At 40.5% G+C, this 26,074-nt stretch overlaps 4 protein-coding genes and 1 long non-coding RNA gene across 8 annotated transcripts; 4 read left to right on the top strand and 1 right to left on the bottom strand.

Moving 5' to 3' along the window:
• Window positions 1-1,413: 1,413 nt before the first annotated feature.
• isca1 (iron-sulfur cluster assembly 1) lies at window positions 1,414-7,319 on the top strand. The gene is made up of 4 exons (XM_048244638.1): window positions 1,414-1,637; window positions 4,165-4,218; window positions 4,414-4,519; window positions 6,026-7,319. Exons 1-4 carry the CDS (start codon window positions 1,557-1,559, stop codon window positions 6,172-6,174), a joined length of 390 nt encoding a protein of 129 aa, XP_048100595.1. The 5' UTR covers window positions 1,414-1,556; the 3' UTR covers window positions 6,175-7,319.
• Window positions 7,320-8,564: 1,245 nt separating this feature from the next.
• Window positions 8,565-9,842, top strand: LOC125294992. Its single transcript, XM_048244093.1, has 3 exons — window positions 8,565-8,731; window positions 8,884-9,349; window positions 9,551-9,842. Exons 1-3 carry the CDS (start codon window positions 8,627-8,629, stop codon window positions 9,766-9,768), a joined length of 789 nt encoding a protein of 262 aa, XP_048100050.1. The 5' UTR covers window positions 8,565-8,626; the 3' UTR covers window positions 9,769-9,842.
• Window positions 9,843-12,540: 2,698 nt separating this feature from the next.
• LOC125294983 lies at window positions 12,541-14,020 on the top strand. 3 transcript variants are annotated; one of them, XR_007193608.1, is made up of 4 exons: window positions 12,541-12,783; window positions 13,201-13,288; window positions 13,608-13,731; window positions 13,983-14,020. It is a non-coding gene; the product is annotated as an uncharacterized LOC125294983 (long non-coding RNA). The 3 variants fall into 3 exon arrangements; XR_007193607.1 differs by having other exon boundaries at window positions 13,608-13,759; XR_007193606.1 differs by lacking the exon at window positions 13,983-14,020 and having other exon boundaries at window positions 13,608-13,976.
• A 992-nt stretch (window positions 14,021-15,012) lies between these two features.
• On the top strand, window positions 15,013-17,006 carry LOC125295261 (cyclin-O). Its single transcript, XM_048244525.1, has 4 exons — window positions 15,013-15,404; window positions 15,505-15,690; window positions 16,073-16,773; window positions 16,997-17,006. Exons 1-4 carry the CDS (start codon window positions 15,186-15,188, stop codon window positions 17,004-17,006), a joined length of 1,116 nt encoding a protein of 371 aa, XP_048100482.1. The 5' UTR covers window positions 15,013-15,185.
• A 3,273-nt stretch (window positions 17,007-20,279) lies between these two features.
• nmrk1 (nicotinamide riboside kinase 1) lies at window positions 20,280-25,424 on the bottom strand. 2 transcript variants are annotated; one of them, XM_048243553.1, is made up of 8 exons: window positions 25,103-25,424; window positions 23,204-23,294; window positions 23,041-23,089; window positions 22,566-22,731; window positions 22,244-22,315; window positions 22,046-22,152; window positions 20,914-20,992; window positions 20,280-20,477 (listed from the first exon to the last, which is right to left on the bottom strand). In XM_048243553.1, the coding sequence occupies exons 1-8, from the start codon at window positions 25,129-25,131 to the stop codon at window positions 20,465-20,467; spliced, it is 606 nt and encodes a 201-aa protein (XP_048099510.1). In that variant the 5' UTR covers window positions 25,132-25,424; the 3' UTR covers window positions 20,280-20,464. The 2 variants fall into 2 exon arrangements, with proteins under 2 accessions (XP_048099510.1, XP_048099511.1); XM_048243554.1 differs by having other exon boundaries at window positions 25,107-25,424.
• Window positions 25,425-26,074: the final 650 nt, after the last annotated feature.

Genomic DNA, 26,074 nt, shown 5'->3' with positions numbered 1-26,074 from the left:
ATCTTTTGTGCAGCTCGGTCTGAAGATCATGTCCGCCAAGTTCCGTGAAAATCGGATGAAATTTGCAACCGCTGAAACTTTTTGTAGAGTTTGGACTAAATCCAATATGGCGGAGGTCCAATATGACGGAAAGTGATGGGATAGGAGTCATTGAACTCGAGATGGTCCAAGGATTCAGACGCTACCTCAATTGTGAAAATCAGATAAAAGAGTCAAGGATCACACGCATGAACGCATGTCCAGCATTGAACTGGTGGTGGCGCTAGAGTGTTCAATGTATATGCATAAAAATTGCTGTGAGTGATTGGGACAGTGTCCTGACTAATGGTATCGAGTTTTGTTATGTTAACTCAAAGCGTCACAGAGATGTTAGTCCACTTCCTGTTTGGCGGCTTCATCACCATATTTGATTGGCTGTCACGGGCAAACAAAAATGAAATTGAAAAATCTGACAAGCATCGTTTGTGCGGCTTGGGCAGAAGATCATCTCCGCCAAGTTCTGTGAAAATCGGATGAAATTTGTGAACGCTGAAACTTTTTGTAGAGTTTGGACTAAATCCAATATGGCGGAAAGTGACGTAATAGGAGTCATTGAACTTAGGTCGGTTCAGGGATTCCAACAGTGCCTGATTTGTGAAAATCGGATGCACCGCTCAATGGTCACATGCGTTAATGCAATTCAGTTTTGACCTATTGGTGGCGCTAAAGTGTTGGGCATAGAGCTCGGTAAATTGGTGAGAGTGATCATGGCACAGTGCTGAATCAGTCTGCCGAATTTCATAACTTTAGATCCAGCGGTTCAATTTTCGGCCAGATTTTGACCTGTTGGTGGCGCTAGACGGCTGGGTTTAGAGGTCCGTAAATGAGCGTGAGTGGTCAGTGGAGTGTCCCGAAACTTTCTGCCGAATTTCAGCACTTTTTAGCCAGGCATTCTATGGGCTGCCATAGACTCCAATGGCGGATGTGTAATAATAATAATAGGAAAAGCTAGTAACTCAATGGGTGCCTTCGCAGCTTCGCTGCTTGGCCCCCAATAAGTGGGTCTTTAGACTAGATTTGAAAACAGCCACTGATGGTGCAGATTTGATGTTATAAGGGAGGCTGTTCCAAAGCTTGGGTGCTCTAACTGCAAATGATCGGTCAGCCCCCAATTGACAGTTCACTTTCTGGAACAACTAAAAGTCCCAGGCTGGAGGATCTGAGGGGCCGAGCCGGACAGTAGGGGGTTAATAAATCTTTTAAATAGTAAAGTGAAAATAGAGCAATCAAAGATTTATACATTATATATCAAAACATTTTAAGGTGACCTTATGCTGATTCCGTCATAAGTTTCTGTTACGCAACTGTTCCTTACATCACAGTGTTTTGTCTTGGGAATTAATTTGGTATTGGTCCAGACACCTGTCAGTAACGAAGACAGCCTATCGTTTCTGATATCCAGCTAGTGGGCTGTCTTACTGACACATGCGCAATGTTCTACATTCTGCCCTCCGCCTGAATGTTTGGATGTTTATGCCGAGAGAGTTCCAGAGGAACCAAACGTTAACACATTAAACATGTCGGCGTCCATGGTACGAGCCACGGTCAGAGCGGTCAGCAGAAGGAAAATTTTACCCACAAGAGCTGCATTAACCTTAGTGAGTGTGTGAACGTTTCTGCGTATTATCAAAAACCTCTGTCCTGTCCTCACCTTTGGAAAAGACGTAGCAGTCCTGATAGCTAGCACAAATAATGTTACATCATTGGCTAATGGATTGATTGTTGCTAACTAGCATAGCGAATTTGACTGCATGGAGATTGTCAAATATTTGTATCATGTTTTATTTAACAGTGGACGTCAACTGAAAATATGCAGCGCTTCAGAGGCGTTTTACTGTCTTTTTAGTTTGGCGTTGTTTCACTTGTGTTAATCCGATTTAATCTGCCTGTTACGTTAGAACAAACTGATTAGCTTGACAGCTAGGTTAGCCATTTATTCATCTGGCTAGTTCTCGACCCAACTGTTGTTATGTCTTGAGTACAAGTTAACGTGACGTCGTTATTGCATTTAGCACACCTCCTGAAAATCATGTTTTCCACATAAATATTTAGTGAAATAATGTGAATGTTATTTCAACAGGGTAGCTTTTAAGATTACACGCCAATTTATTGTTATTGCCAATTTACACTGCGAATTAGCTGGCATTGGGGTGGAGAAAGCAGAACATGGACTCGAAGTTAGATTGGCTACTACCTTTAGGTGTCTGAATGATACACGATATTTGTAGATGAAACGCCAATGCTATGCTTACATTTCTATGAATACACGGGTCCTGTCAAAGAACTACGCAGGCGAGATCTACCCAAGAGGGTTGCCTGCTGTCAGCACTGTGACCCTGAATGTTATGACACCAGGTCCTACAGGTTGTTAGCCTGTAACTTAGAGTCTGTGTTGGGAAGTGAGGACCACAGTGTTAATTAACCACCATAGTTTTACTTTAGTGAAACTAATCAACATGTCCCATGTCCTGATAAATGTGATGAAAGTAACCAGGTGTTACTCATTAGGTCAGGTCACATTAGTGTACATAATATGGGTACAACGGATTAGTGTGTGAGTGGCTGTGTGCGTGCAGGCCATGCACTTGAACTTGTAAGTTGTATTCTTCATCTCTATGAGGCCATTGTTTTCTGTAGCTTGTTGTTGTTTCATGCATTGTTATGATAAGGCCTATAGTTAACTTAACAGAGAGTTGGGAAGAATTCACTTGTAAGATCCTCTCATAATTTGAAAATAATATTTCTAATGCCACTGGGCTTTTTAAGGCTTTACGTTTTTTGTTGTTGAATATTGTAAAAGTGTGTGTATAAGAGAGAGGGAGTAAACAGGATTTTCCATGTTTCCTTCTGAGTGTAAATAAACAATATACACATTTCTGTCTTTTTTTGTACAGACAGGATATGACAGTTATTACAATAAATGCTAGTTATTGGCAATTGGATTAACATGGAGGGTTTTTACCAACAATGTACTTGTCTTCTCCTGTTTTTATTTGCCCATATTATCATTGAGAGCTGACCATTTTTGAGAACCTGTGCCTAGAACCCAAGCACAGACAGGAACTCTTTATTTTCTACAGAGAACACATTTATTTTAAAGGGTGTCCTTTGACTGTTACATCCCTGTGTGTGTTTTGATCTACCTCTCCTCTCAAATTATTACAGTGCATGAAAATGCACTGTTCTGTTATCCGAAGTCATCGTCTTCTTCTTCTTCTTCTTCTTCTTCTTATTCTTCTTCTTATTCTTCCCACCAAATTTCTCGCCTAATTCAGCTTTAACCGCTTAACATTAGAAACTTCGCTAAAACTTTGTAATGTAGGTCTTGAAAAGGACATGTGGGGAATGTATTTTTCACTTTTGTAAACTTTATACTTTTTGAGATATTAATAAAAAACAAGCTTATTTTTCCCCATAGACTTAACATGGGCTGAGGACATCACAATGAGCTAATTAACTTGATTTGCACCTGTATCAACTTCCAGCTGCTCACTACTAGGACCCATCAAAGGGCCAGTTAAACTGATTGCACCTCTATCAACTGCTTTCTGCTTAACTAGGCCAACTCTCTCTGTGTCTCTCCATTCTACAAGGATATAAGGCACATTCCATCCAACTTTCTATCCATTCATCCTCTTCAAACCATTCACTCATCTACCCATTAAACTATCCCATCAACATCCATTAAACAATCTGCCTATCAACATCCATTCAACTTTCTGTCTATCAACATCCATTACACTATCTATATTTAACTTTTAAACTATATATTCTGTCTCAGGCTTTAAACATACAATCTGGCTCTACAGATCCTGTTCAACTATTTCCTCTGCCCACAACTGTTTCAAAATAAATGTCCTCACTACAATAATTCACTATTAAATAATTTAACTATTTAAACTACTCAAATATTTAACTGTTCAGCCATTTCAACTGTCAGTTGTTATCAACTATGACTTCTGACAACTGTTATCAAATAAAAGTTTGTTTTGCATTTTATGTTAATATACAGTATGTTTATATTTTCATGCACTGGTAATTTCCTCGAAATTACATTTTCTAGTTGAATGTACTGTAACATCATGAGCAGATTATGATGATGTTATCTATGTCTTTGTGTTCCAGACTCCCTCTGCTGTGAACAAGATCAAAATACTCCTGCAGGATAAACCAGAATATGTGAGTGTCTACTTCAGCAAAGACTGGTTGGCCACATATAGTTCAGCCAATCAGAGCCCTTGTTTGGGCTTTGGTGAAATGAAACTACTTAAGCTGTATTCAGATAGACATTATCTGATTAGTGTGTGATTTTCATGTTTTGGTAATAGTATCTTGATCGTCTAATTGTGTGTGTGTGTGTGTGTGTGTGTGTAGATTGGACTGAAAGTTGGTGTGAGGACACGAGGTTGTAATGGCCTGACCTACACACTTGACTACACGAAAGAGATGGACAAGTCAGATGAGGAAGTGCTTCAAGATGGTGAGTGGAATCCTCAACAATTAGTGTGTGTGTGTGTGTGTGTGTGTGTGTGTGTGTGTGTGTCAGACAGAGCTGATTTAAAGGTAGAAGGCTTGTCAGTTGTAGTAATTAGCTGATAAGGTAGCACAAAATAAATAAACCAAATTAAAAGGTAAATTGTCCCTCATGATGGTAAATTACATAAGAATGAAGTAGTCAGGTAGAACCCCAGGATAGGTGTGACATAAGTTTTTTTTTTTTTTTCCAGGAATTTTTTTGCATAAATTGATAGTTTAGGGGGTGTAGACTCAGAATCTGACGGGTGCCGCTCCGGCACCCTTGAGCATTTTTTTTTTATGACATAATTTGCCACGTCCCCTTTTTCGACCATAAAAAAATAACTAGATGCACATTACTGTATAAACCCATCATGTATGGTATCAAATGAAAGCTCTTCTCAAACAGAAATCAATGATGTCAATAAAATGCTAAAAATGATTTCAAGTCCTTCCAAAGAACATAATAACTGTAATGCCTGGTAATGTCACAAAGGCCTAACCCTAGAAATGTGGGAACATAGGGCTGACCCCACAGATACAAGTTACAGTAATAATTACATTACTAATAATTACAGTAAATAATTACAGTTTTCTCTGTAATTAAGGGGGCAAATTCAAGGACTATTATCATTAATGTGCTGACTAATTGGCAAGTACCCTATAACTCAGACTAGTTTGTAACAATCCTGGACTGTGGTGTCTGTTTTAAAGCATTAAAAAATGTATTGTTGTATGTATTCTGGGGGGAAATCCAAGGACAGTTATAATTAATGTGTTAACTACCTGGGAAGTACCTCACAACATTGCTGTCTGAAATTCAGCGGCTGATTCAAGGGAAATTAAAGCTAGCGTGCTAACTAACCCGCAAGTTGGTGAACTAGGGTAGACTAGACTTGCTATAATATTCATATTAAAATGAATTACTACTGAATGATTGTATTTCTGTATGTATTAAGCTACATGGCAGTTCCATAATTCATTTAATTTAATACCAAACATGACACAATTTAGAGGTACAAGCTATTATGCGGCAAAAAGGAACCTAATTTGACCTTAAAGGTCACTTTGCAAAAGGTATTTTGTTCTGTGGAGGGACCTAAACTATTTTTTTCTACTTTGTTATGGTCAAAGCTGATTTCTGTATGAAAGGAGCTTTAATTTGATACCATACATGATGGGTTTATATGTTAATGTCTATTTAGATGATTTTCTATGATCAAAAAAGGGGTGTGGCAGGTGATGCCATTTTAAAGAAAATGCTCAAGGGTGCCGGAGCGGCACGCGTCAGATTCTGAAAGGACACCCCCTTACCTATCAATTTATGCAAAAAAAAAATGCATTAGTACCTCATGTCACACTTATGCCCAAATTCCACAAAGTTCTACCTCACTAAAGTAAACCCTTTTTTTTGTAACTTTTTGTTTGTTCTATGAATTTGTTTGAATGTTGAATGTATGCTTCTCTGCAGGTGTCCGTGTGTTCATTGCGAAGAAAGCCCAGCTCACACTCCTTGGGACAGAAATGGACTTTGTAGAAACTAAGCTCTCTAGTGAGTTTGTGTTCAACAATCCCAACATCAAGGGCACATGTGGCTGTGGAGAGAGCTTCAACATCTGAGACAGTCCTCCAGTCACGCACCAGCCGATCCCCTAGCCCCCCCCCCCTCCCCCTGTACACTGCCCTGCTTCGGAGTGAAGAATTAAAGATCTTTGGAGATGGCGAGACTTGAAGAACAGATGAGTGTTCAGTTGACTGTTGGGACTCAATAAACTCTGACCCCTGTGCTGCACCCTACCATGCATCTGCGCGCACAAATACACACACACACACACACACACACACACACAGTAACTCACCTATGCTCACCTTGCTTACATAAAATCTCTAAACTCTCTGATCTGCATGGACTTAGCAACCCAGGGAAGTAGAGAGATGAGGGGCACATCATACTGATCATGGAGCAAAGAACTGAGGAGGCTAGATCAGAACATGGTGATCTGGGCTGTGTGCCATGTATAATTGGTTGGGGCTTGATCCCAAGTGCTCTCCGCTGGTTGAGACCTACTGGTTAACCCCTCCCCACTCCAGTGGTGGTTTGAGCATGTCGCTAAGGAGGCACAGCCACCTGTGGCTGGTATGCTCCTCACTTAGCAACAGTACAGAAGTGCAAAAGGCTGTTCCTACATTTCGGTCAGTTGCGATGTGCTGGCAGGAAAGCACTCGTCTCTAGGGATTAGGATGAATTGTTTTTAAGTACAGGGGATTTTAGGCACAGTCCAGATCCCTGTTTGAGATTTGGGCGTCTTCCTTGGCTGGCGTCCATGCAGGCCATTTGAGCACATTCTTCAACTCCCTCTGAGGATTATGGACATGTCTGTAGGTTAATACTGATTTGATCTGGTTCGGGTGTGCCCCTGAGTCAATGCTAGTCCACAATCATGATGTGTATCATAATATGCCAGTGTCGTTGTATAGGGACATTACTTAACCTCAAAGAAAACATGCTGATGTTAGTGTTCTTCTCAGTGGTCCTTCATGTGTCAAAAGAACTCTGATCAGCAATCGAACTCCAGCAGCACAGGAGGTCATGTGCTTTTGTCTTTTTAGTTTTTTTTTTTTTTGAGTCTCTTTGAAATTGTTTGCACATCATAAGTTATGTGGTTGTAAAAATATGAATACATGTACATAGAAGGAATGTAAAATGCCCTTAAACTCGAAACGCACAAAATAAACACGGAAAGTGCCATGCTTTCCATCAAGTACCAGGTGTTGGAGTTGACTGCTCATTTAATTAGATTATTAATTAAATATGTGTATGTCGCTTGGACAGAAGCGTCTGCTAAATGCCATAACCAAGATTGGTCACATGGATTGTTAAATATCTGGCTAACGGCTCATACACACAGTTGCGTGAGTTGCAGTGCTGGAGACGCACCCCGTTCGCTTTACATGGGCTTACGTCATCCGTTGCCGAACTGAATTGTGGGTCCGTTGCATCGCGTTTCTCCCATCGCTCGCGTTAAGAAGTTCAGGTGTTGCTGCACCGGCCAATCAAGCCAATCGACGGACGGCACCAACCAATCAAATTACTGTTATACTTCAAGTCATTTGCATAGCTACCGTCGGGAACACCCACTGGCATGCGTTGACGGAACGCAACTGTGTGTAGAAGCCGTAAGAGTCCTGAATTGTTTGCTATTAATTAGGTGGAGCAAATGAAAAGATGTTCTTGTGTTGCCCTCTTTGACTTGACAAAGCTCTTCACATCTTTAGTTCCTTTCTCACTGAACACTGTGATCAAATGATAATTAAGTGTGTAAAATAACCACAAACTGGTTAATATATAGGCTAAAACATTTTGAAGAGAACTTGTGTTTTTACTTAGTTCAGCTGTTTTCTAATGTAAAAATATGACACTTCAGCTGTATTCTAGGCCAGGGTTTCCCAAACTTTTCCATGACAAGGCCCCCCAAATACCACTAGGTTCTGGCCAAGGACCCCCTTGATGTGTTATTAAACCCATCGACAATACCAAGGCAAATGAAAAAATACATTAAGCTAATCCTAATAATTATTTTAGCCACAAGCACTTCGCGATGGAGCATACAGTGTGTAAAAATTGCATTTGGAGCTTTCTGCTATATGAGAGCTATCACCCTACTATTATTCCCAGTCATTATCATGGAAATAATGTTCAGATATGCGACAAATTATACAGTATAATGGCATTGTACAACAACCCTCATAGTAATAGGTATATTTTACATTTTTCAAATGTATTTATTTTTTGCTTTTATTTTTCCTTCCAACTTGCTGAGGCCCCCCTGGCACCCCCTCGCAGCCCCCACTTTAAAACCACTGTTCGAGGCTACCCATCTCAGTGGGCACAACCCCTTAGTACTTGTTTAGATATGAACACCACATCCACAAAGCTGATAGTACTATGACATCACAGAGGTGCCTCTGACATGACATGGCTCAGTTATCAGCCATTGCTGTGGTGGCCATAAACTAGTTACCACACATGAACACAGATCACACATATTGATGCATATGAACATTTTCGGGAATGCTATTCCCGTATGACTACATACAGCTTCAGATGACTTTCGACAGCATCATGGAAAATGAGCAGAGAACATGTAAAAAGAGCAAAGATTTTTATGGTCTCAAGGTACGATCCTAATGTGTTTTACACCCCGTTATCACAGGTGAACCTAACAAGGCACAAACCGGTGTACAACTATATCAAGGAAAATGATGGTCCTTCTTCAAACACATTGTTTTAGATTGAGCTTCTGTTGTCTGTCTCCAACCAAAATTCAGATTTCCGACCTGTTGCCCCACCTGGACCGGAAGAAAGATCCCCCAGGCCAACACCTCCTCCAAAGCCTCTCACGTTCATCCTCTCTTTCCAAACCAGGGGATCCAGACAAGCCAAGAGGTGCCCCCATCGCCCCCCTTCCCAACAGCATCCAGAGCCTAGCAGTGCATCAGGCTTGTCAGCACCACCAGCAGACCACCCCTGGCAGCTCTGGCAGAAGCTTTAAGAGAAGCCCGACCTCATACCTGGCGCAGAACACAGAGGCATTTTCTAAGGCTTTCACAGAGCTATTCTTCTTGCCCTATATTGCAGCAGGTCGACTGGGCGTGCGGCACTCGGTGTCACCAGCTGCCATCAGGGACCTGTTCCAGCAGGGGGTGCTCTCGCCACAGTTATTAAGGGTGCAGGCGGGCACCAATAAGAACCCCAGCTCACTGTGGCTGGCACTGAAAGAGCCAGATGCAAACAGTAAGGCACAGGTTTTTAAGTTACAATAGGATTTACTCACATAAGACCAGTTTGCGAACATTTCCAATTTGCTTCGATATGTAAATCTTAGTGATTGGCACTGTAAATAGATTACCGTAATCAAACTGGCCTTTGAGCCAACTGTCAGATTCAGCAGGTTTGTTTATTGTCTGTGACACTGGTGATTATACCATCTTTCAGGTGGCATGAGTGAACAGTACTTTGAGGATCTGGAGGACCTCCAGAAGAAGCTGTTCAGCGGCACGCTCCAGCGCTCGGCTTGTCTGCTGAGGCCTCCCCAGGAGCCCAGTGCCCAGCGCCGGACACTCCGCAACATCTGCCTCAGCGACAGCTCCATGTGCTGCTCCCCACCACTTGTCTGCAGGAATCAGATCTACTACACCTCCTTCTCCAAATGAATTACTTACCATACACCCACTATTTTATAAACAAGCTGGCACTCATGTACTACAGGTGTGTTACATCCAACAAGGCTCCTTCTGTTCCCATTGATTTAGCATTGGCTTACTTCTGTCTATGCCTCACATAGTTTTATGGTTAATTTTTAAAAATCTTTTTTTTTTTTTTTTTTTTTTCTGCAAGATTTGTCAGTGCTAGTATGCTCTGAAAAACCTTACAGGAAAAAAAGAGGCTGATTTTGTGGCTGTGGCTTTCATTTTGATATTTATATGCAATAGTTGACTTCGCTCTGATTTGCCAACATCTTAAGGCATCTTTCAGGTGTATTGCTAGATTGCTGATGAATATGAAGCAGCTTTTGACACACATTGTGTGTTTTTTCTAAATAGACTTGCCGTTTTAATGGGCCTGTACCTGCATGTGTAGTGAGACAGTTGCAGATGATTCAGAATGCACTCTAGGCACCATCACTGGCTCCCTGTAGCTACATTTCAATCCCACACTCTCACTTATTGGACAATTGCTGGACCAGTTTATTTAAATGTTATGATTGGGATATTCTAATATTTTTGGTATTATTTTTTATTATAATTATATTAATGTTATTTAAATTTAAAATGATACTTAGTTAGTGTTCTTGAAATCAGGTTTTGCTCACTAGATGTTGACACTATTTTTCTTTGTTACTACTGTTTTAGAAAAAATCACTTTGGACACCAGCTTCTAAGCTTATACTGGCTTTACTACCAAACTAGACGGAAGCTGGCTTTCACAATTTAGGAGGCAGTCAGAAGAATTTTGTGCATTGTATTTCTGTATCAGCACAATTTAGGATATGGTCAGTTTGATGGCAAGGCATTCTATGAATAACAGACTTGCATTACTACTTGGAATTATCTCTTTCACACACGTTGTAAGCGTTCTACCAGTCACTTAATCAATGTGTTCAATCAGTGAATCAATATAATTTAAAGGTTGTATCAGCGATGGCGGGGTAACGTCACTTCTGTTGATGTTCAAACAAAACAGAGAGCTAGCTCGCTATCCCTCCCCCTCCCCCCGTGCAATTGAAACTCTCCTGAACGCGCATCTCGTCGGTTATTGGTTGGAACACTTTATTTTGCCTTTGAGTGGCAAATGTTTTTGTGTAGCCTAAAGATCTCGGAGCCTAGGCAGCTGGCCTGCTTATGGGGCAGGCAGCTAGCGGATCGTTAGGAAAGATTAGATGAATGTGATCATTTATGTTTGGGGTTTTTTTGGGCCTGAAATCGCTGATACAACCTTTAAGTTATAGAAGCAAAATAACCCAAAATCTCAAAATTGAACAATGCATGAAACATTTTTTTTTTTGCCTGTCTCCCCATTAAAAGAGAATTATGAGAAGAAATATGGAAGGCTGCCCACTAAGGACAAGTACAGTGATGTACATACATATTTGTGATAAATTAATATTGACACATGGTGCCAAATTTCAATATTTTTTATTAAGGCACTATAAATGGATTACAGCATCAATTTGATTCACCAGAACCACTACTTAATGACTTCTCATGGTGGTGCTTATACAAAAATGAATGTGGATAAACTTGCAGTGACAAAGAGAAACTAACAGGGACTTGGCACTTTGTTGTGCATTGAACAAATGCATAATTCATAATAGTATACAGTACTGACATAATAGAGGAAGGTTGCTTTGAGGTACTGCTCCAGAAAATGAATTAGCATCTTGTAGTAGAGGAAACAAAGCCCTCAAAAGTTGAGGTACCTCTACCTGAAGTAGAACACACAAATGTGGGGAGTTTCGGATCACTATTCCCAGAGATACATAAAGCAGATGGTGTGCCTTTTTTTGGGAGGATCCAAATAGATTTTTGAAAAAAGCAACAACAAAAAAATAATTATAATTTTTGTAGTAAAATTCTTCAATCAATCAAAAACCATCAATTACATAAAATAGATATACACACACGCACACATACATTGATGATTATTTTTTAAAACTGATTTGGCAGGTGGTTTAACCATATTCCTATGTACAAAAGCCATCAACAGACCGGTTTTGATCATTGTTGCCCCCACCAACAATTTGGACTCTAAAAGATGTGAAAATTGAGCCCACGTTAAATATAAAAGTTTCCCTTTAAAGTGTAGGGCCAGATGCTAGTCCCATGTGATATGATGCACACAGTGACCCAATGGCCAATGCTCTTATTTCCAAAAACAGATTATTGATGGTTATCTGTAAAGCAGTAGACCATGACCTTTCAACATGTATTCTAGTGTCTTGTGAAAATGTTGCTTAATGCTGACCAATGTATAAATAACAAAAATAATGCACACCCCCTCAAGGTGCTGGCAAGGGAAAATAAACTATAAAAAACTTGGTCACCGCACACTCTATCTCTTTCTTCTTGTTTATTGACACCAACGTTTCAGCCTGTCGGCCTTTGTCAAGGTTGCCCTGGTGGTCAATAAACAAGAAAATATAGAGAAAGAGGGTGCGGTGACCAAGTTCTTTATAATCAATGAATCAATGACCATAGAACGAATGAGTATAAATAACCTTGTATTTTGTATTTGACTTTGAGATGTCTGATATACTTTGGAGATGGCGGTAAGATCAACTTTATCATGTACTGTATTCACTCTTATCACCCGGAGAGAAGAAATACTCTTTTCTGATTGGCTGGTGGAGTGGCTATTAATTCTGGATAACAGGACACCGTTCCATATCAATGCTTATGAATGGTAACTATATCAACCATAGTAGGACGGCGGTTGAGCCTGAAAGCAGGCTTCGCAACAATGGAATCAACTGTAAACAACTGGACTTGGGCGGAGGCTGGACGGGGCCGCTGCGCGTTGGGGAGTTCTTTGCCTCTCGCCTTCGTCCCTTAATTCCGTATAACAGGACACCTCGGCGGCCGTTATCCCTTACATTTCAACTTAAAGAAACAACATGTAACACTGACAGCAAGTGTTTTTTACTCATCTATGACAGTGAACTGAATGAGGTGTGTAGTGTACAAAACAAGATGTCATCTTGGGAAACACTGATCAACATCATGTTTCACCATTTTCTGACATTTTATAGACTAAACAACAAATCCATTCATTAATAATGTAATCTCTATCATGAATTCATGTAGTGTTCATTAAACATACAGGCTAATGATGAATTGATTTGTCAAAAAATTAAACACATCTAAGGTCAAATCATCAAAAGGATGTATTTTAAATCATTGGGTCAGACAGAATGTTTTAAAAAGCATTATATGTACAAAGTTTGTGTAGTGGGAAGCATTGGGACACAAAGTTATGGTCTTTTTTTTTTAAACATACTTCTGAATTATGTTAACAATAATAGTGTTTGTCAATAAAGCTACACCTTTAATTTGGTAATATAAATGTGTTTTGTTTCACTTCCACAGGTGCCAGGTGATCTAATTGAGATCATCAGGGGTAAATTCAGTCACTGAGCACTGCTGGAAATGGATGTTATTCATGTCACAGTAGATGGTATAGTACCCTGATTCTATGTTCTCTGTTGTCTGAATACGCAGGGTCCATTTCTTTACACAAATGTGATGTATTGTTTACTTTTGTGAATTGTGAGGTCAAGGACTTATACATTTCCATTTACACCATTCCAATATTTCCATTTCCAAACAGCAAGGAATGATCCTGTTCTCAATTTCTATTGTATTGTACATTTTCCATTTGAGGATTACATGGTGGATTTATCCTAAAAACAATCTTTTTACCTTTTTCTCCATTACTTCTTCCTGCTGACTGAGTGTTTTACTGGTATCATCACACTTTCCCCTTCTCTTCATAGCTTCTCTATGACATTGGAGCTAGCTTTGGATCGTCTGAGCTTGTCGCTGCTATTGTGAAGAAGACAAAGCTCAAGGATGTAGCATTAGGTGACAGATGGATGGTAAACAACCAGCTGGAAAAAAGTAAGAGGCAAAATCCCCAGATGTAATGGTAAGAGAGGCAGAGCTACTGGTTGGCACGAAGGTATGCCATATGAGCTCCTCACTAACAACTGTAAGCATTTTGTAACCAATTTGTGCTATGGCATACCAGAATCCAGGCAGGTGAGATGAAAGTGCGACTCCCACAGTGAATCTGAAGAGCATTAACAAAGTGAATGATTGTCTAACCATGTGTGTATGTCTAACCATGCTGTGTATGTCTTTCTATGTAGGCTCTAAAAGTCATGGATGGTGGCAGCACCTGGAAGTGCATTAAATATAATATAATAATATAATAAATACATAAATTATAATGTAATAAATAATGAATGTCAACGAATATATTGCTGTTTCCTTTGTCATTTGTGAAATATGGATTTATAGGCTACACCAAAAAAATTATAGCCTACACCAAATAACAAGAAACTACAAATTAAGATATGCATAGGCCTAAACCCCAAAATATGTTCGAGCTCTTGTAAGCATGCCCATATGAATACTTGCAGGTGGATTTAAGTCGTTTATCACACCAAAACGTAGGCTACTAGTGAAAACTGTTGACCTATCCAACAGCTCCAGGAGATGATAGACACATCTCCAAGACACGCGGACTGTTTTAGAATAAATTAGCCTATTAAAAAATCTCTTTGCTCTTTTCAAGAAAACAGGGTTTATACGACCAAAGCTATCATCTACTAGTCGCGGCCTATGTAGCTATTACACTCAGAAGCCTAACAAAAGCCACGTAGGGAATAAAAGCTTCACAAAGAATATCCTGTTATTTGTCAACCTGACAGCTATGTAGGTGTAGGCTGCTACACGCCACTGTGTGTGGGCTACTTTTGAGTGTTCTCTCTCCCCACGGGACACTGCTACCCGGGCTTTACGCGCCACTCCCGCGCCCTTGCCGCCTCAACATAGGCTACTTCAGAGAAGCCTATCTAGACGGGCTCTGGCTACATTTTAGCCTAGGCTACTCAAACAATTTAATCGATATTCATTTATTTATAAGTAAACTTAGTTCATTTTACTTAGGCTGCAGCTTGTAATTCAACGACTTGTTTAATGTCAGATAAAATAGTAGATTTATAGTGTGCCACCTGGGAGCCAACCATCCGTCTGCCGCTATAGCAACCCAGGTTAAGAGCGTGACTGGCGGCATAGACCCCGGGAAACCATGTCTTAATACGTCATTGAATCGCAGCCAATAGCACCTGTTTTGTTGACTGTAGGCAGTATCCTTCACATTCAGCTGCACACAAAGTAAGTACATGCACACACGCTCCTAATTAGTGGTGGTGTGCTGAGCATCTGTTCAGATTTGTAGGCTAGAAGACGGACATATTCAACGGAGAAATAAACCTTAGAAATTAATCGTTTGCGCCTAGGGGGAGGGACGGCGGACCGATAGTTTTAGAAAATATATAGGCATAATAATGTCAATATTAAGTGACTCTGGATTTGAGGAGGACTTCCATAGCCCGCCTCCGCCTTCCACTCACCGACCAGCCTCTCAAGCGCAGGAAGATGCCGGGCGATACCCACTGGTGGCTGATTGGCAGCTGTCTCCTGATTATGATGAAAATTGCTTCAACACTCAGAAACGCAACGAAAGGGAATTTCTAACTAGCGACTGCTTAGCTCATCAGCCGCAGGTAGGCTATGCTGTCAAGTGTTAAGAGTTAGACTAATGTAGGCTAGACATTTTCATTTCACACTGAAGTAATTTAACACTCCTTTTCATGGGCATCGTAGGTAAACGCTGAAGCTCGTTGTAAACTTGTGAGTTGGCTCATCGCTGTTCACAGACATTTCGAGCTGTCCTTCGAGTCCTGTTGTCTTGCCGTTAACATCATGGATCGCTTCTTGGGCACCACCGCTGTGGCGTCCGACTGCTTCCAGCTGCTTGGCGTCACTTCGTTATTAATAGCCAGTAAACAGGTAGGCAACATGTAATGAGCGTAAAGGATAAGTCACGTGAGTGAATCTGACTTGTGTTATGCATTGCACAACATAGGCCAGCATTAAATCACCCCTCACCCATGGACTCCAAAAATAGAGCAATCAGTGTACCCCCTGGGTCAGAACATTTCCCCTTGAGGATCAATAAAGTATATATCTATCTGAACACACACAATCAAGTTTAGGTTGTAGATGCAGAATAATTTTTAATGTGCATGTATTGTGCCTTGGTGTATTTATGTATAATGAAAAGGATGACATTAAATTGTACCCCAATGCTCATATATTATTTTATAATGCAAATTGATAATTTGTCATTAGTGGTCAATCCCTTAGATTTGCACCCTCTTGTGAATGGCAGGTGGAAGTCTGCTCTCCACGCATCAAGCAGCTGCTGTCCCTGTGCTGTGGCACCTTCTCACGGGAGCAGCTCTGTAACCTAGAGTGCCTTGTGCTTCTGCGTCTCGGGTTCCGTCTGGCTGCCCCCACACTGGCCTTCTTCCTCCATCATTACACCCTCTCAGCCAGTCACATTCTACGTCAGGACCCTTTCATTTGCAGCAGACTATCTAAGGAGATGTCAACCAATCATGGCCTAACCCAGGACTCGTTAGTCAGTCTTGGCCAACCACAGGAGACCTCCATGACCTGCCACAGCTCGCAGGATCTCACTCTCAGGCCTAGCCCTCAACAGCAGCACGTGGAGGAGCTCAGGCGCAGTACAAACAGTGTGCCGCACCTCCAGTTGGTTGAGCGATGTGGGAGCTTGGCACGGCGGATATGTGAGCTCAGTTTGGCAGATTATGCCTTTAACTGTTACTCGCCGTCAGTGACGGCACAGAGCGCTGTAAGACTGGCACTGGAGCTGCTGGGGATGAGCAGCGCATCTCTGCAGGGCTGTTCTCCTGTGGAGGGACCTGACCTCAGACTGCCGCAGGGAGGAGACATTGAGAAGGATCTTCTTCAGAACTGCACTGAGAAACTCAAGCTCCTTGTGTCACTCAATCAAACGGCCTTGCAGACTCTAATGGATCTTCAAAATAGCAAGTATAGGGAGGATTTGTACAAAAATTTCTACATTTTTTACTACAAATTAATCAATGATGCAAAGCATCTTGGCAGCAAAGTCCTTCTTTTTCATTGCATGTTATAACAGTGTCACCAGTTTGCAGATTTCACTGAAAGACTCACATGCATGCCAAGAGCGCATCTTGATTCTCTGTGTGACAAGTCTGTATCGGCCTAGGGCCTTACATGATAGAACGTTTTGTGCTCTCAACCTCAGTATAGAATAAGTTTTATCATTATATGCTACATTGTATTTAACTTGAAAGTCACTTTGTCTTTATTTTGTCATAGTAAGCTGAGAGGAAAATCACTGTCACTGCTTGTTTCAAATGCATACGTTTTAAGAATCATAATGTAAGTAACAGTATTTATATTGTTTGTGACACTGTCATTGTATTTAAATAGGGGATATTCAGTTTAAATTAAACATATACACTCATTTGTATTAAATTAAGCTTCATGTATTCAGTTTGTCACGATGTGACGATACAGAATAACTATGCTTTATAGTGTTCACTTTCACAGTTGTAGGTGATGCAGTTGCTTATCTTATTTATCACTCAATCACAATGTACTGTTTTCTTTTTATTACTGATCAGATCACAGAAACACTAATAGAAAAGATTTATGATTGAAATTACCTTTTCAACCCACATTAACACATTTTATATAATTTTACCGTCTGTATTTGTAAGGGTCCCAATTCATACCATTCATGAATGCACGTCAGACCCTTTCATACAGCTACCAAATGCAGACTCTCGCCATACAGGTCAGCTACTTCTTTCAGACAGACAAGGTGGAAAAGAAAAGGAATTGATCCATACAGGTCATATCACCCTAGCCTGGAAAAATCCAAACTTATTCACAAAGTGAATAGAGTCTGGTAACTCTCGATTGGGAAACGTTTACAAAACTTGCATCGCGACAGGCACTGACTTTGAAATCATTGGTCCAGCCTTACTAATCACATTGATCAGAGATTCATAATATTACTTCCTACTTCGCTTACATTTTACTATGGTGTTCCAGACTAGGGGCCCTATTTTCGTGACGCAAAACCCAGCGCAAACCGTATTTTTATCCCAACGCAAAGCTTATTCCTATTGTACACTGGAGTTTTTCGCCATGCACGTCTCTTTTATTAAACGATACGCTCAGGAGTGTGGCAGTTAACAAGCTACAGTGTGGTCTTCGTGCATTATCTAAAAATCACCATCTTACACTATCTAAAAAGCATTACGCCACTGACCAAGAAAAACCTGGTCTATAGCGAATTATGTGCATATGAAACACAGCTGAAGACACACTCTCACGAGATGTAAGCAGCAACTCCTCTGCAGGATAAATGTCCTTAGGTTTTTTATTCAGTCATTTGAACATTATTGGGGTAAGTGTTTTCAGGCTATAGTGTATGTTTTTGATGGTAACCCATTGTCAGTTAATAGCCTAGTGAAAGTAATTAACTGTGTATAACTGTTTTGTCGTTGACTATTGACACCACAGTGAAGTTAGTTTCTCTTTGCAAATGAGTTCAAATAATAGACGAGTGCTGATGAGTGTAGGCTATACTCTGCTAGGTTTTAGTAAAGCAATAGGTTTAGTGGAATACCTGTTCCATACGGTCTCGCATGCAAGCAGATTCCTTCAAATGCACTGCTGACTATCAAAATACCGATGGGCTGTTTGTTGCACTGCTTGCTGTTAAAGGGAATGACAAATGTGATTTTCAAGGATTTAAAAGATGTTGCGCCCAAAACACACTCATGACTGATTAAGAAACATAAGACCAACCTTTTTGTGCCAGGCACCGATGTTTGATAACAAAACCACCTCCAATGTGGACTGGACAAACCCCGAAATTTGTTTAAGCTATTTGCCAGTGACGCCATTTTAGATCGCCAAAATATAGCCCTATATCAGAGACTTTCTTACGAGGAGACACTCAAAAAATCCTTCATAGAAATGCATGGAGTTAGTTTGTAACGCCAATATGGCAGTTGTCTACACATCCCAGCTCTTCCGCGGCAAAAGTCGACATGTGAATACATTGTGCCAAACATGTGGTGTGTTGTGAAGAAATCGTGGCAATCATGTGTTGTGATCTCTCCGCTGGAGCAAGGTTGGTGTTGTGAAGCCTTGCGCACGCAAATTACTGCCAAAATAGATGCCCGATAAGTGCCCAAAAAGCGTTGCAATATGGCCACCGAGTGGAGGGACTTGCCTAAAAGGACTTTGCCTAGATCTCCCTGAAAGAAGATCACCCAGGACCATACTTTCTGTTAAAATCATTCCCGGGGGGGGGGGGGGGTGAACCAGGCTATACAATATCCACTTCTCTTAGCTGGAAGATAAAGAAAAACTAACAAAGAAAAAATGGTAAGAATTTTGCAATGAAACAGATTTCTAAAAAAAGAAGGTGAAATATGACAGAAATGGGAGGGTTAATCTGAGAAAGTTGGTGGTTCAACAGATTTTCTCAAACATGCTTTGGGTGTTGCTGTTACCAGTACAGATGCTTATCATACCTCTTAATCAAGGATAATCATTTACCAATCACAATAAAACTAATAGATATTCAAATTCTTGTTATTTTGAAAGACAATCAAAAAAGTAATAAATATTGAAGCCTTGCATGTAATAAAATGTGCTACAACATGTAACTCAAAACTGGAACACTAGTGTTGCAAACCTAACTGGTTTGCCACTGGGAGACAAAGGAAGAGTGGGATAGAGAGCAAGAGTGGAGAGAAGGGAGAGAGTGGAGAAGGGTCAACTGATATTCAAATTCAGAGGTCATTTTATTTATAAAATTAATATGTTTATTGTGTACAGAATACCAAACATACTGGATTGTACAGGACATACTGCAACAAATTAATCAAAATATCAAATTCATGAAACGCTAAAACTCTCCAAGCAGACTGCACAATTTTACAGAAAGAAATTGCACTGACCAGGAAATGGAGATATGTTGGGTTCAAACTGAATAGGTGAGAGGTCAGTGACTGAAATTAATGCTAATGTAATGCACATTAACTTAAAGCAGAACATTTGGTCAGTGTTAAAGGAATAGTAAGCTACTTCTACACGAATATACTTTTTGTCACATTCAGCAAATATCTCCTCACGATCTGCTGTCCTTTCTGCATGCGCACTTACAATAACCCCAGTTTTCCTGCACAGCCCTGGCTGTGTACACTGAAAACAAACACAGAGTGTGCATCCACTCACACAACACTATTGCAGGCAGCCAATCTGAAACAGGTGCCATTACTTCACACTCAAAAACCTGTAGTGCACTAAAGGGAGAGATCTATTGTCTGTTGTTCACATATCAACAATCTTTCTCCAGTGTGGCAAACCCTCAGCATCAATCCTCCTTTCCAATCCTCACCAAATGTATGATCAGTTAGTTTGCTATACTATAGGACACGTCATTACACCTATATTACATTTACATCATATTAAATTAGCCATTGCTGCATCTCTCATTTGTGTTAGGTTATCACAAAAGTAACTTTTATGAGGGATGAATATGGTTCTGTCCTCAGAGAATAACTGTTGAACGCAAGTTTGACACCTGTAGTGATCTGATGCATGAAGGTGATCTCTGTGGAGCATCAGACCCTTCAGCCAGGCAGAAGTCTCAGGAAGCCCAGTTTACTAAGCTGGTAGGTTCCCGTCATCCCTGTCTGCAAAATGGAAAGAAAAGGAACAAGAGTTCATGATGATACTGTTTTCAGATACATTCTGGTAGTGTACAGAGGCAAAATTACAAAAATTGTGTCATCGTCCAAATACTTAAATGGTCTAAGGGCAATGTGGCCCGGAATGTTCCATCAGCTGAGGTGAATAAACCATTTCATCTATTGGAGGTCTTAGTGTGCAGATCTTTACTCATATTCATCTAAGTCTTTTTGAGTCCAGCTTAACATTTGGGATGTGTGTGCCTCTTGCACAAATTGTCCAAATACTTACAAAAATTGTGTCACTGTCCAAATATTTACGGATCTTCTGTAACTGTAGGTCCCTACTCACATGAACACCACTGACTTGCTATAGCATCTGACACAGTGAAGGTCTGCTGCTGCTATCTAACCCATTAATAGATCCTTAAAGGGCTCACCTGAGAAAGCTTCTATGTCTGCTGTGACATCCTCAAGCACACTGGACAGCAGCTTGTCTCTCTCTGTCAGGCCATCTAGAAGGACTAGGACACACACATCAAACTCACTGAGAAACCAGGGAGATCAGTAGTGTTCATGGAGTACAAGAGGACTGGCATTAAAAGCATGGCATCTTCATATAAATCACATTAATGTAAATCTTCACATAATCATACATATACATTGAACCATTGAAAGCAGCTAAAGCCCTTGCTCAGTCATCGGTTTTAATTTTTCTTATCTTATCTGCAGCCTTGGACACAGAGAACCATGACTTTCTGGGAACGCTCTTAATTGATTTGCATCCTACCTCAAAGGACGTTCATTCAGTGTGTCTTGGTAAGGACAGGTATCAAAGTCTCATGGTTTCATCACAGGTGTACAACAGGGATCAGTACTTGGGCCACTTCTATTTTCCATTTACACCACTTCCTTAGGTGAGATCATTCACTCCTACAGATTTATGTGGAAGATGCTCAACTTCACCTGTTTTTCCTACTGGATGACAACTCCTACTTGGCTTTCTGCATGCCTAATGGAAATTTCAGACTGGATGAAAAATCGACACCTTCAGCTTAATCTCTCCAAAACGAAGCTTCTGGGATTCCTAGCTAATACAGCTATTCCCCAACAGATTGGCATCCAGCTTGGCTCATCTTCACTGACCCCTGTTAAAACGGCACCTGACTTGGTTGTCACAATTGATTACCGACTAAATTTCTCTGAGCATGTAGCCTTAGTCACAAAATCATGTTGGTTTATTCTATACAATATCTGGAATCTCAGACCTCATACACAATATACCACACAACTTCTTGTGCCATGGTTCTTTCCTAACTGGACTAATTGCAATGCACTGTTTTCTGGTATTCTTGCTTGTGTTAGTTACTCTTCATTGACTTCCTTCCTTCTAGCCAGAATTAAATTCAAATCTCTCACATGATTTACCTAATGTTCTTCATTATAGAGATAGTTTTGGTATCTTCAAAGCATCTACTAAGAACCAATATAAATATAAACATAAACATATTCAACATCATCATAGCACAGTGCCCAGACACAGCAAAGGACACATATACATACAATCACACACTCACCAAGGTCTGTAACCATCTCCTCCATTTCTTTTCGGTTCTTCAGATACATTGGCCACACGTGTCCATCAAAGTAGCCCGGAGGGTCTGGAGGGGTGTAAACCCTTGAGCTTTCGGTGAAGGGGAAGAGAGTGACGAAGGTTACACAGAGGAGGAGATTTTGGAGAGAGAGAGAAATGGAGAGACTATACCTTCAATTACCTTCGTCTCTGCTTGCAAGTCTCATAGGGGATCTGCAGAAAGTATTTCTTGTTCATCAATTCATTCAAAGGCCTGTCAATCAAACAAATTAATCAATCCACTCTCACCAACAAGCCTTGCATGTAATTAAATCTGCTTTGTGACATGTCACAATATGGTACCACAAGTGACAACGGTGAAAGACAAGAGAAGCAAACATTGAAGAAAAGCTAACTCAAAGAGAAGTGTTGCCACTGGTTTGAGGAGACAAAGGAAGAGTGGGATAGAGAGCAAGAGTGGAGAGTAGGGAGAGAGTGGAGAACTGGACTGTTGCTCCACTTGCCTGTAGTTGAAGATGAGGAAGCCCTCGATGATGAGCACATAAACCTGGTCAACTCCTTCAGAGAGCAGCTGGACAACACCATTATGAGACACCTTGAAGGCCCTCGGGTCGTCCTGCCAGGTCTCTACCTCCTCCATCATCCTGTCCATATGCAGTGCTGACAACACTGCACACACAGAGATTAGATCAGATTAGATCACATGTCTATACAATTGGCCACAACGGAACATTTCGCATCCAAGTCTCATAAAATCACACAAACACTTCCTCTTCATATGGCTGGGTAATATAACATGCAAATAATATAATGCTGATTTTGGTCAGACATTAAAAATGACAATATTGGTAGATTTTCCCGATGACTTGCCCAACCCTTCTTCAAGCACCAATTTAAAACCTTGCTTTGAGCAAATGGGTGAACTATGAACTTTATTGAATGGATAGAACAGACAAATCATCCTAAAGAGAGTCCTACGGTCATACTGCTTGAATCCATGGCTATCCACAGGAACCAAACTGTCGTCCTGCAGACAGACACCACAGTGTGTATAATGTTTTAGGTGTTGTTCTGAGTCTGTATATGTGCATAAGTATGTGGGACAGTGCAGAACTGTATGAGTGTGTGTATGTGTCTATACCTTAAAGAATGTGTCCTGGGATATGATGCAACTGTTGGGCAGTCGCTTCTGCAATGCTTTGCTTAGAGTGCTCTTCCCTCCATTAGTCATCCTAGAAAAAGAGCTGGCCTGATTAAACAACATTCATCTATAGATTACTGCTGTTTAAATTCACAAAGGTTTATTGATCTCCAAAACATATGCCTACACATATAGGCTACTGTGAGATTAACATGGTAGTAAATTGAGTATTGGTGACCTTAGTCCATAGTCCTAAATGCCCACCACTGACAGTTATCTAAACATGCAGGACCCTCTAGATCAGGGGTCTCAAACTCAAAAGAGCTGGGGGCCAATTCTGCCAACGTCATCTGATTGGAGGGCCGGCTATTTCTGAAAATGCAATGTTCTTTTTTTCAAATACCACACAAAACTGCAAACAGAAAGTGCAAGTGTTTTTATCTAGTTTTAGACACCTGTGCTAGCAACCTTAGCTTATAAATAAAATAATGATAAAATAAATATTAATACAAATTATAAAACAAATGAAAAGCATAAAACAGGTATGTGTGTGTTTCACACCAAATAAAAATATTTTCCTCTCATAACCTTTTTAAACCTGGCAAACTATAGGCAAACGCCAGGGTTAAGAAAGCAACACCAGGATTTTTATATGGGTAAAAGATAAAGTTTATGTAAAAATCTTTGAGGGTTTATGAATTTACCCATCTAATTTGCCACTGGATGGCAAGCACCTCAAATTATGCACCTTTCAATAAATACTGGGTGAACATATTTGAGCAGGTTTACTTTACTTTTTTCATATTACCCACATAACAAATTAACAGGAAAACACCTAAGATGTATACCAACACCTAAGATGTATATGGTTTCTAAACCACAAGGCCTACAATAAAGTATTTTTAAATCAGTTCCTATCGCATCATATTGCGGGTGACTTTGTGGTTTAGAGCCCTATTTCTACTAGCCCTGCTGTATGTACCACGTCCATTACGGACACTATCATCACGATTACCACTGCAACCTCCAAGCTATGTTGGGCAGAGGGTCGAAATAAGCATGGTATGCTTAGTGGACACCGTCGTATACATGCAGACGCACCTCCATTCAATAGACGATCGATCATAATCTCAAAAAGGATATTCTCCTTCAGATTTAGAATAGGTGAATAACATAGCCTACCTAAGACTTCATCACACGTAAACGTTTTTCAACATTTGGTGTAGGCCTATTTCTGCTTAATTTCTGCTTCAATTTATGCAACACTATGGCCTGCGTCGCTTCCGCGTCATTACAAATGCACGTCTTTGTGTTTCTCGCGTGTAATACAAGTATTTCATGAAAACTTTGCGCAGCGATTTTGGGTTTGAAGCTCGGGATGTCTAGCACATAGTGGAGCAGAGTACAACTGAGATTTGTCACCGTACTTGGAACTATCGTCTATTTTAATCAGTATCGTTGTTTGTCACAATTAAAAAGTCTCAAGGGCCGGATTACATTATTATTTTTGACATACGTCGCGGGCCGGAATTGGGCCGGATTTGGCCCGCGGGCCGGGTGTTTGAGACCCCTGCTCTAGATCGATCTGACCAGGTAAAAAAAAAAAAAAACACACAAACCCTCAACATCGCTACAATCTATATATCGGTCTCAGTTATTCATTAACATTATGATTATAATTCGATCAAAACTATATTTAATAAAGACTGATTTAAGTAGCCTGCCTCTTGTTTTTGCACAAGATTAGGCTAGTCGAAAACGGTTTTTGTTTTGCAAATGCATGACCTGGAATCACGTGTGATATGACCTAGGCTTGGGGGGGTGGTGGAGAAAGACATGCAACCACTAGTCACATTAACTTTATCTTTAACATTTCCTGGGACAAGAAAGCGTACTCACCCACCAATTCCAATTATTAGTGTTTTCATGACCACACTCTGCTTGGAACCTGTAGATAGAACTGTAACCTATTAATGGTCCTTTGGAATCTTAGATAGAACCAGTTTGCTAGGCCTTATGGGACCACAGCAAAACTCTTCCACTCAGAGGCATTCAAACGTTTGAGAGCCGGTCGTTACTGCTCCATTGTGAGGAACGTGTAGCCTACTCAAAGTCTATCGCGACACTAGTTTGAAATCGAACATACGCACAGCATGTAGGCTAGTCTTTCCTCTACTCCCCAATCTCAACACAGTCCAACGAAGACGCGCTCATTGGGCGCCATCTGGTGACCTGGGTGTGTGCGCACTGTATTGTGGTGTATTACAAAACGAACTTTTGTGGCCTGATTGTTTTACATTAGATATCAACTAGATGGCGATGTTGTCCATGAACTTACACGCTTCAAACCATATCATTATTTTTATATATATCTGTGGTAACAATGCTTTTTGCCAATACATCTTATACCGTTGGAAAGCCTGTTTAGTTCCCTTTCAAATGGTGCCTCATTTGTAAGGAACATGCACTTGTGGGATGAGCAGCAGAGCTGAGTATGTGAGTTGCGCCCATGGAACATTTGACAAATCTTCTCTGCCTTATTGGCAGAGAACAACAACATGCCCACAGGTGTGGGGTTTGCTGTAATATCCTGTAAATTATAAAGTTGTGGTTTAGGACTACCCTTTTCACTAATAAAACAAATTGGTGTTTATTTGCTCCAACATTAACATGTAACTTGAATTAGTTTACTCAGGTCACAATGAACCATTCTTCCTGCTGTTTAGCTTGGCTAATTTGCCAGCTAGAAATGTTTGAGCCAGTCTACAGTGATGCAAAATCCAAAGTTGACAAAAGACTAAACACACCTGCCAGAAAACATGGTATAGTGAACCTGGCCACAACTTCAGAGAATACATATGCTTGATACGA

Source organism: Alosa alosa, chromosome 5 (genome assembly GCF_017589495.1).
Source record: "Alosa alosa isolate M-15738 ecotype Scorff River chromosome 5, AALO_Geno_1.1, whole genome shotgun sequence".
In the NCBI taxonomy this organism is placed as follows: Eukaryota; Metazoa; Chordata; class Actinopteri; order Clupeiformes; family Clupeidae; genus Alosa; species Alosa alosa.
This window is presented reverse-complemented; position numbering and strand designations above follow the sequence as displayed.